This window comes from Heloderma suspectum, chromosome 3, assembly GCF_057233095.1.
Source record: "Heloderma suspectum isolate Gila_16-S chromosome 3, 16-S_ref, whole genome shotgun sequence".
Lineage (NCBI taxonomy): Eukaryota > Metazoa > Chordata > Lepidosauria > Squamata > Helodermatidae > Heloderma > Heloderma suspectum.
Window position 1 is genome coordinate 314675633 of NC_139460.1, and position 10415 is coordinate 314686047.

At 46.1% G+C, this 10415-nt stretch overlaps 1 protein-coding gene across 1 annotated transcript; it reads right to left on the bottom strand.

Annotated features, from left to right (window-relative positions):
* Nucleotides 1-823: 823 nt before the first annotated feature.
* LOC146351568 (uncharacterized) lies at nt 824-7535 on the bottom strand. The gene is made up of 2 exons (XM_084847528.1): nt 6298-7535; nt 824-1032 (listed from the first exon to the last, which is right to left on the bottom strand). The coding sequence occupies exon 1, from the start codon at nt 7491-7493 to the stop codon at nt 6333-6335; it is 1161 nt and encodes a 386-aa protein (XP_084703654.1). The 5' UTR covers nt 7494-7535; the 3' UTR covers nt 824-1032; nt 6298-6332.
* Between the last annotated feature and the right edge of the window lie 2880 nt (nt 7536-10415).

Below are 10415 nucleotides of genomic sequence, written 5' to 3' on the forward strand. Positions count from 1 at the left end.
GTGCTGAAGCATGGTCCTGTTACCTGTGTTGAAGTACATTTCAACTGCCAGACCCATTGGCTTCTCTATGTGAAATTGGGGGGGGGGGGGGCAGGGAGGTTGCCATCTTGTTCTTTGCCTCAGACAGCAAGTATCTTGGGCTGGCCCTGAAGAGCCTCCTAGTCCTGCCAGTGGCTTTGTGCCCCGCCACCCAGATTTTGCACTGTGGATCCTTCAGTGGGTTAGTGTAGGAATACTGGTGGTGGACTGTTTGACTGTGGATGTTAGTTTTGACCTAATTTGTATATACCCAGTTTCTAAACTTTCAAATGCCATAGGAATCAAAGTGCGTAAGAGCTTGAGGCATGCCGTAGCATAATATCTGCACAGGATTTGGGGGTGGGGGTGCAGCGGACATAGTAGTATATGGCTCTCCAGTTAGACCAACTTTGGTAAGAGAAGAGTGCCTTACCTACTTGAATCCCATGTTCCATGATGCAGGATGCTTGGTTGATCCATTTGAGATCAATATGCAAGGGATGTTTACCGCTCGACTAGATGTACCCCAAAGTTTTCCCTAATGGGGCAAATAGCAGCTTCAGGAGGGAGCCAATTTTCACCAAGAAACTAGAGCAGGAGGGCCTCCCAATCTTAATTGGGGGGGGAGAGGGGGGGACAGCTGCTTTTTACAAAAAAACAAGAGTCCGAAGCTCTGTTCACAGATCTTGATTGCCTTGTCCAATCTGGCCTAAATCTGGCATCTTGATTTGGAGTCACCAGTAATGTTTTTTCAAAACTTTCTTTGTAAATAAGGAAAATGTTTCTTTTTTTCTCTTTTTGTTTTGTGAGTTTAAAATGTGAGTAACTTATCAAATAGTTCTAGTCGCCCAGCTTCAGCTTTTCCATTGACTGGGCTAACCAAATAACTAATTATTTATGTGCTGGATGTTAAATAATTCCAACATTAAAATACAAGCACAGAAAGTGTGGAGGGAATAATCTGAATTTTAAACAATGTTCCAGTGCTGAGAGATCTTGAATGTTACTGGAGAGCTGTAAAGAAAAGCAGCATATATTAATACTTAAAAGCAGGTGACTGCTGATAAATGTTAAAATAACAAGTTTATGGCAGGAAAACTATTTAATATATAACACAGGGTGCTTCCAGACAAGGCTTTTATCATGCTGTCACTCTTCCCTGAATTTGGGGGGGGGGGGGGCAAAGAGGCGCATCCAGCTGACAACGTCCTCCACTTGTAACCCTCCCATGTTTCTCAACTTCTTCCATCTTTTTTTCATACTGCATGAAATCCATTAAGCAAGAAAAAAAAAGGCAGAATAGCTGCACAATGCCTTCTGACCCTTCGCACCAAGACCCCTCTGTCTGGAAGCACCGTTAGTAATGCAAACTGTGGCTGGATTTTGGCTCAAGACTTCCAATTATGTCAGCGCTAATTGACACTTGATGTCTAGAGATTGCTAAATATTTTAGTGTTTGCTGTTAGGTACTGTACAGAACGTGGCTGAATCAAGATTTTGGGCTTGTGGTTTACAATTGGTGAATGAGACAGGGGTGAAAGAGGGCAGCGCCCGACAACAATTAAACTAGAGAGAAGTAGCCCTGGAAATAGAGATCAAGATGGGCCACAGAGGCTCAACAAAGGCTTTGTTAAAGAAGGGACGTTTTGGGATGGGGCTTAAAGGAGGAGAGCAAGGCAGCCAAGGGAAAAGAGGATATGGAGCAGTCTGACAGAACAACTGGCCATGGGAGTAGAACAAATAGTTAAAGAGGAATTACAGTAAATAAATATGGAGTGAAGAAAAAATGAGTATGAATTTAATGTTCGTTATGCTGAGTTTTGGCCCAGGGTCTCCAAAGCAACATCCAAGGAAGCAAAAATACATACTAAAAACAGCATAATAAAAATTACACATCAAAAGGCAGCGATGATTTTTTTTAAAAAATAGTGGTCAACAGAAAGTAGAAAAGGCAAGGAACAGGAAGAACAGAATTCAATTATAAAAAGCCCAGTAGAAAAGAATGGCCTTCACTATACATGGGAAGCAGGAAAAGGAGAGAGACAGATGTGCCTCCCAGAAGTGCAGGGGAAGAATTTCAGAGCCTAGGCACCACCACTGAAAAGACCTCACTGATTTTCATACCCAAAGACAGTAGTGGAACACAGAGCCCCTTCTACAGAACTCAACAGGCCAGACTGTACAGAAATGGCCTTTCAAATGCCCTGGACACAAGGTGTTTAATAATATGTTCTTTAAAAAAACAGCACTTTGGCCCAGTTAATATTGCAGTTTCTGCTGCAGCATCCTAGGTGTTGAAAAACTGCTTCCAATATGTTTCAGCGGTAAAAAAAAAAAAGAAAAAAAAAAGAGGGGGCATATGCCAGTCATGTGGTACATCCAGATATTGAACGGGTAACTCTCTCATCAGTACCTCTCCTCTTGAGCAGCTATTTAGGAATTTCACTATCTTCTTTAATACCCCTTTGGTAGGTGCATTCAAGATGAGCTATAAATCCATCTTAAATTAACACTTTTAGGTCACAATCCTATGCATGTTTACACAGAAAATGTCTACAACTCCCAGCATGCCCCCGCCAGCATTGCTACTAATGCTGGGAGTTGTAGGCCTTTTCTCTGTCTAAACATGCATAGGATTGCACCTTTAGTCATGCTGCTATACTCTTAATCAAGCAGGTTAATAGATGGGATTTTCCAGCCCTATCAGTCCATGTCTACGCATGGTATGGGGATTCCACTCTAATCCCAATTCTCATGCTCATTTTGGAGTACTTTGCCTCATGACATTGAGAATACTTACATATTTCTCACATAGAGACAGCTGGTATTTACCAGGCCAAGTTTTGGCTGTGTTCAGCCAAAATGTAATAGTGTGCAGTTTTATGTATTCCTGCTGCTTGACCATAAGCATACATGTATGTGCTTCCATTAATTTCCTGTGTGCCCTTTTTGATAAAATACTATCGATGGAAGAGCTGCTATTTAATTAAAAAAAAAAAAAGTTGAGCCTGGTGTGTTGTCAAAAATCTTGTATTAGTCATCACTGACTCTCCAAATCTGCATTGCAGCTGTAGGTAGGGTCCAAAGTAAGATATGTACACAAGCCCATAGCTTCCAGGGTGTTAAACGCATGTGCAAAACCGCTATTAACATGCTGCCTCATCTGGCCTACACCTGTTGTAACTTAAAAGGGGAAAGCTATTAAGATAAATTCACTGCATTACACTTTAGAAATAAAATAATCATGCAGTTTATTTACTATGTTAACATGGAAAGTAGGCTCTAAATACACGGATAAACCAAAGTGGTGGCAGTTACTCTGGATTAATTTCACAGTGAGCACAACTGTAAAAAGATAAGTGCTCTGCTGTATCAGACTGAAGATCCATCACCTATTGCCACAGTAGCAGCCAACTTCACTGCTTCCAGGAAGCCTGTAAATGGGTTAAAGGCAAAAAAACCTCTCTGTGGTTTCCCAAGCAGCTAGTATCCAGTGGTATACGATACTGCATCTGAAGATGAAAGTTCCAAATAGCCATCATGACTACTAGCCCTTGATAGTTGTATGGTGTCATCACATGATGCAGAAATCCCATGACTGTACCAGGACTTTCTGCCTCTGTTTCCTTCACAGGATCAGGGTGCCCTCCATTTTCTCCACCACCTCCCTCCCTTTTCTCCCTTTATCCAGGAATTCTTTATGTTTCTAGGTGTTTAATTTGTGCAGCTACAAGATGGCGATGTGGACTAGCTCTTACCACTATTTTTTTCAAGGAAAAATCTGATGTGTTTATTACTAGTTTATTTCCGTTTCAAATTAACCCGCAAAATTGCGTGGAAAGGATGAGAGAGGTGCTGGAGGTTGATGACGTCATGTACAGGACCTGCAAACCTCCGTGAGTGACCAATCTCAGTCACAGGATAAAAGCCCTGTGTAATGACACCTGTTTTCTCCATTAATTTGTACAGTTCCCTTTCCATCTTGTGGTAATGAATTCCACAAATTAATCATTCATCGTCCAAAGAAGTACTTTCTTTTGCCTGGCCTGAATCTGCTGCCAATCTATATAAACACACAAAACAGTGCACATAAGAAGTGTATATGCAATCAGGATTGGCCTTAGCAGTTGTAATCCTATGGCCCCTAGACAGAGTCTGGGGGCCATAGGATAGTTCGGATTCCTGGATCCGTGGTTGAAGACACCACTCAGACCTTGGAGGCAGGAATTCGAGCTCTCCTCCCCCTCCCCCTCACAGCCAGCACAGAGAGGACCATGCCAGCTGCCCCTTCGAGGTCACAAAGGTGACCTCAGAGAGGAGGGGAAGGGGGGGTGTCAGTGGGCAGGGAGGGGACGACTTACATCATATCCCAAGGCCTCCCCAGCCTCCATCCCTCCCACTCCACCGAGCCCCAGCTAGATGGGTGAAAAAACCCATCTAGCCAAAATGCAGAGCAGGAGGAGCATGGAGGTGAAGATTGCTTCCGCCGCTCCTCCAGCCCTGCACTGGACGGTCATATGCCTCTGAGTTTTGAGGCTTATGGCCATCCCCATAGATGGCGCCCTTCATTGCCCAAGGTGGACACCCACCTGGCTGCCTTGGCCCCACTCAACTGACACACCGTTCCTATGTGTCGACTAATTTTCAGGAATGGAAGTACATGATAGTACTCAGACAACAGTCTAATTCCTTTGGGTTGGTTGGTTAACTAATTAATTAAATCCAACATGCTCTGCCACTGTTCGCCTAATTGCTTCCTCTCCTAAGCCTGGGACCATTAAGGGATAATATCACACAGGCAACCCCCAGTCGTTGCCTTAGAAAAGACGGCCTAGTGAAGGTCTTTGCCAGGACACTGGGAAAATGGGAGTCAGGCCTTGTATTCTTGAGCTGTGAAGTGAGGAGGACTGGACAGATTTTCCTAAGTCCTCTTGTGCCTCTTGTCTTTTGCCTTGTAGCTTTATTAACACACTAAGCTGTTGTGTGTTGGAGGTTTGTTCCATTTCTCCTGCTGCATAGAATCTGTTTCCACCATCCCCTCGTAGCTAGGCTCCCACTCATTCTGGTAGTGCAGAAAAGAGCAACTAAAATGATCAAGGGGACTGAGCAACTTCTCTATGAGGAAACATTACAACATCTGGGATTGTTTAGCTTAGAGAAAAGGTGAGTGAGGGCAGACTTGATAGAGGTGTACAAAATTATGAATGATGCGGACAAAGTGGATAGGGAGACATTTTTCTCCTTCTCATAATACCAGAACCCAATAGGGTCATCCCATGAAGCTGGTTGGTGGGAGATTCAGGACAGATAAAAGGAAGTACTTCTTCACACAGCACATAGTTAACTATGGAATTCACTTCCACAAGATGTAGTGATGGTTAAGGGTGTACAGAACTCACCTCCGAGTCTGCTGGGGGGTCCACGGGGGGGGGGAGGCGATCCGTTCCTCCCCCCGGAATCCTCCCCGGCCGCTGCCGCCCTGCCTGTCTTTGGACGCAAATGGCGTCCGGCGTAGCGGACACTATTTGCATCCCTGCTCTTTGCCGTGATAGGCTACATAAAGATTTATGTAGCCTATCACAGCAAACCGCAGGAACGCAAATGGCGTCCGCTCCACCGGATGCCATTTGCATCCGAAGACAAGCAGGAGCAGACGGGACAGATGGCAGCGGACGGACGGCAGCAGGTAGGATCTGGCCCCACGCGGATTTCCCCGGGTGGCAGAGGTGAGTCTTTCATTCCACTGCAGACTCCGGGGGGGGGGGGGGTGGATTCTTAGAATCCAGCCTCGATGGAGTCCATGGCGGAATTCCCTGCCATCCCTAGCAATGGTCACCAATTTGGATGGCTTTACAAGGGGATTGGACAAATTAATGGAGGATAAAGCTATCAATAGCTACTACTCTTGATGGCTCTGTGCTACCTCCATTATCAGATGCAGTATGCCTATGTACACCAGTTGCTGGGGAACATGGGCAGGAGGGTGCTGTTTCACTTATGTCCTGGTTGTGGGTTTCCCATGGGCAGCTGGCTGGCCAGTGTGTGAGCAGAATGCTGGACTAGATGGACCCTTGGTCTGATCCAGCAGGGCACTCCTTATGTTCTTATTAGGATGCAATCCTATGCATGTTTAGACAGAAAAAAGTCCTGCAATTCCCAGTATCCCCCGGCCTACCATGCTGTCTGCAGAATGCTGGAAGTTGTGGGGCTTTTTTCTGTCTAAACATGCATAGGATTGCGTCTGAAGGCAGTGTTGTTCTTCCATGCCCTTAAGCTTACCTGATGTCATGAGCGTTGTCAGCAGTGGTGACCCTTCAGAACTTTAGGGCTGCTCGAATTGCCTGGCATGCTGCCCTCTTGACCTCTAAAGCCCGCTCGGGCTGGCCTGACTGATAGACAGCTACCTGAACTTGAACTTCTGGCTCTGTCCCATCATGGTCTAGCAATAAATCACAGCAGAAGAACCCATCGAGCAAGCACCTCAGCCAGCGCCGGGCCCGGGCCTCCTGTTCTGCATCCAAACCCGGGTCTGGGTCCACCTGCACAATGACCCCGACCAGGGCCACTGGATTATAGTAGATGCAATTCTTCAGCTTGTGCAGCATTTCGGCCAGTCGATCCAGTTGTTCCCAGGACTTTAAGAAAGGGGCTCTGCACAGGAAGAAGATAAGCTGGGAATAGATTCTTTCTTGCTGCCTAGAGCAGCCGTTTTCATTCAGGAGCTGGGGCTTCTCAGGCCTTTGGCTGGCTGCTTGATCACAGCAGATCACTGAGCTTGTCACATGGAAAGCTGGTATAGGGAATTTGGCAAACACTTCCTGGCGGAAGTCCTCCACCACCGCCTGGCTTTGCAACTCCCCAAGCAAGTGTACATTGCCTCCCATCATAAACTGAAGGGTCACAAATTCCAGCTCTAGTTTTTCCTCATGGGGAAGGTCAGATCTGGTGACAACTGCCAACAGGTCCTTAACTAGCTTTAGGCCTGCTTCTTGGCCTTGGCTGTCCTGTTCTGCCACCCTCCCCTGGCCTCTTCCCATTTTCTCTGTGGCCTCTTCCCAGGATCTCCCAGCCTGCCTCAGGATCTTCTTGTGGGTTCCCATCGTCCACCCTCTGAATGCATCTTGGCCCGCTCCACCTTGCTCTATATTTCTTATCAGGGCTTCTGCAGACTGCTCCATAAAATCTTCTTGGCCTCCTTGAACCTGCTCCTTGATCTTTGGCCTGGCTCCCCCAGCTACATCCATGACAAATTCATGATCCATTCCCGTCTCCTCTGGGATTTCCAGCCGAACAGCTCCATCCAGCTCTGTGATCTCTTCCTGTGGTCTTCTGGCCTGCTGTGGAATATTCTCTTGGTCACTTTCCTCTAGCTCTGTGACCTGCTCCTGAAGTGTTCCATTCATCTCCCCAAAGTTCTCCTCAGCATCCATCTCTTGCTGTGTTGCCTCCTCTTGGAATCCTCCCTCCTGCTCCATTCCCTTTAGGCTTCTTCCTCCTCCTGTTCATTTCCCCAGATCCTCCCAACTCTGACTGCCTTCTTGTTGCCTAGATCTGTAGGTTCCCTTGTGTCACAATACACATTGACCTGACTCATTCAACACACATTGACTGAGGTTAACCTTGTGAAACCCACAGTACTATCCCCTTTAAGACAGATGGCTGCTAGGTGTTTTGTTTTTGTTTTTTAAATAATAAAAAGTGGGGGTGGATTGGAGCTTTGAGGAATGATTCAGTCAGGCTCTTCACAAAGTAGGAGGTGATGGAGCATATATTATTTATTCAATTTCTTTGACACCTTTCTCAAAGACTCAAGACTTACAGCAAAATTAAAACATACAAAATTTAAAACAGCTAAAAACGTTTATCCTCTAAAATACTACCACCCTATAAAACAGTTAAAATATCAGTGATAACCATAATCAATTCAACTGATGCATTAAGAGAGCAATCCTATAGCCGCTAGTCAGCAGCTAGACGGCCATAGGATATCTGGTTTTCCGGGAACTGACCTTCCCCCACTTCTGTGCTGCCTCACAGGCAGCATGGAAAAGCCCCGTGCTCCTCGCTCTGGAAAGGAGTGCGGAGCGGCCAAAATGGGGCGGTCCCAGTGGGCGTTCCAGGGCAGGGAGGGCAGAAATGCCTGTACAACACATCCAATGTGTTATACGGCAGCCTCCCCCGCCCCCCAGACCTCCTGCGGCTAGACAGCCGCAATCGGCTGTATAGCCGAAATGCAGGGCAGGAGAAGCACGGAAGGAACGATCCCCTCCGTGCTTCTCCTGCCCTGCATTGGATAGGTGGTCACCTCTGAGTTCGGAGGCAGCTGCCTATCTGCATAGGATTGCGCCCTAAAAAACCCACCAAATGCCTGGGAATAGAGGAAAGTCATCACCTGGCACCAAAAAGATGACAATGTTGGCACCAGGCTCGCCTCACTGGGGAGAGCATTCTACAGTTGGAGCGCCACCAGTGAAAAGGCCCTCACTGCATAAAACGTTTCTCATATTATCAACTATGAAGGGACGACAAGCTATTGAATCCATGACCAGCCAACAGCAAAAGGGAGAACAGAAGGTCTGCTGCAGTCTAGAGAGAGCTAGCTAGATAAAGATAGATATATAGATACACACACCAACTTTAATTTTCAAAGCAGCTTCTAAAGAAAACCATAAAATACAATCACAGGGCTAATTACAAATTCAAATAACTAAAACAATAGAATACAGAAATAAACAATGAAACATCATAGCACAATGGGAGGAAGGAGAGAGAAAATGCTGGCATGATGGAAAAGGCCCCAAGTCTACAGTTTGGTAATAGCAGAGCGCAGACTTAATTAAATTAAGGGCGCGATCTTATGCATGTTTAGACAGAAAAAAAACTCCTACAATTCCCAGCTTGCTGGCTGGGTCGTGCTGGGAGCTGTAGGACTTTTTTTCTGTCTAAACATGCATAGGATTGCACCTTTAGCCTTCCCCAACCTGGTGGCCTGCAGAAGTTTTGGACTACAATTCCCAGCATTCCTGACCATTGGCCATGTTGGCTGGAACTGATGGGAGGTGAAGTCACAAACATCTGGAGGGGAGTAAGTTTGTTGTTGTTGTTCAGTCATTTAGTCGTGTCTGACTCTTCGTGACCCTATGGACCATAGCACGCCAGGCCTTCCTGTCCTGCGCTCTCTCCCGGAGTGTGCTCAAGTCCATATTTATTGCATCAGTGATGCTATCTAGCCATCTCATCCTCTGCCGTCCCCTTCTCCTTTTGCCTTCAGTCTTTCCCAGCATCAGGGTCTTTTCCAGACAGTTTCTCTTCTCATTAGGTGGCCAAAATATTTGAGCTTCAGCTTCAGGATCTGTCCTTCCAATGAGCAGTCAGGGTTGATTTCCTTTAGGATGGACTGATTTGACCTCCTTGCAGTCCAGGGGACTCGTAAGAGTCTTCTCCAGCACCACAGTTCGAAAGCATCCATTCTTCAGCGCTCAGCCTTCCTTATAGTCCAGCTCTCACAGCCATACGTTACTACTGGGAAAACCATAGCTTTGATTAGACGGACCTTTGTGGGCAAGGTGATGTCTCTGCTTCTTACTATGCTGTCTAGGTTTGCCATAGCTTTCCTCCCAAGGAGCAAGCGTCTTTTAATTTCATGGCTACAGTCACCGTCTGGGGTGATCTTGGAGCCCAAGAAAATAAAATCTGTCACTGCTTCCATTTCTTCCCCTTCTATATGCCAGGAAGTGATGGGGCCAGATGCCATGATCTTTGTTTTTTTAATGTTGAGTTTCAAACCAGCTTTTGCACTCTCCTCTTTCACCCTCAACAAGAGGCTCTTTAGATCCTCTTCGCTTTCTGCCATTAGGGTGGTATCATCTGCGTATCTGAGGCTGTTGATAATTCTCCCAGCAATCTTAATTCCGACCTGTGATTCATCCAACCCGGCGTTTCTCATGATGTACTCTGCATATTAGTTAAATAAGCAGGGCGACAATATGCAGCCTTGTCATACTCCTTTCCCAATTTGGAACCAATCGGTTGTTCCATGTCTGGTCCTTACTGTTGCTTCTTGACCCTCGTACAGGTTTCTCAGGAGACAGGTAAGGTGGTCTGGTACTCCCATCACTTTAAGAATTTGCCACAGTTTGTTGTGATCCACACAATCAAAGGCTTTAGTGTAATCAATGAAGCAGAAATAGACGTTTTTCTGGAATTCCCTTTTCCAGTCTTGTGGCCACTGCTGAGTGTTCCAAATTTGTTGGCATATTGACTGCAGCACTTTAACAGCATCATCTTTTAGGATCTTAAATAGCTCAGCTGGAATACTGTCATCTCCGCTAGCTTTATTGTTAGTAATACTTCCTAAGGCCCACTTGACTTCACTCTCGAGGATGTCCGGCTCAAGT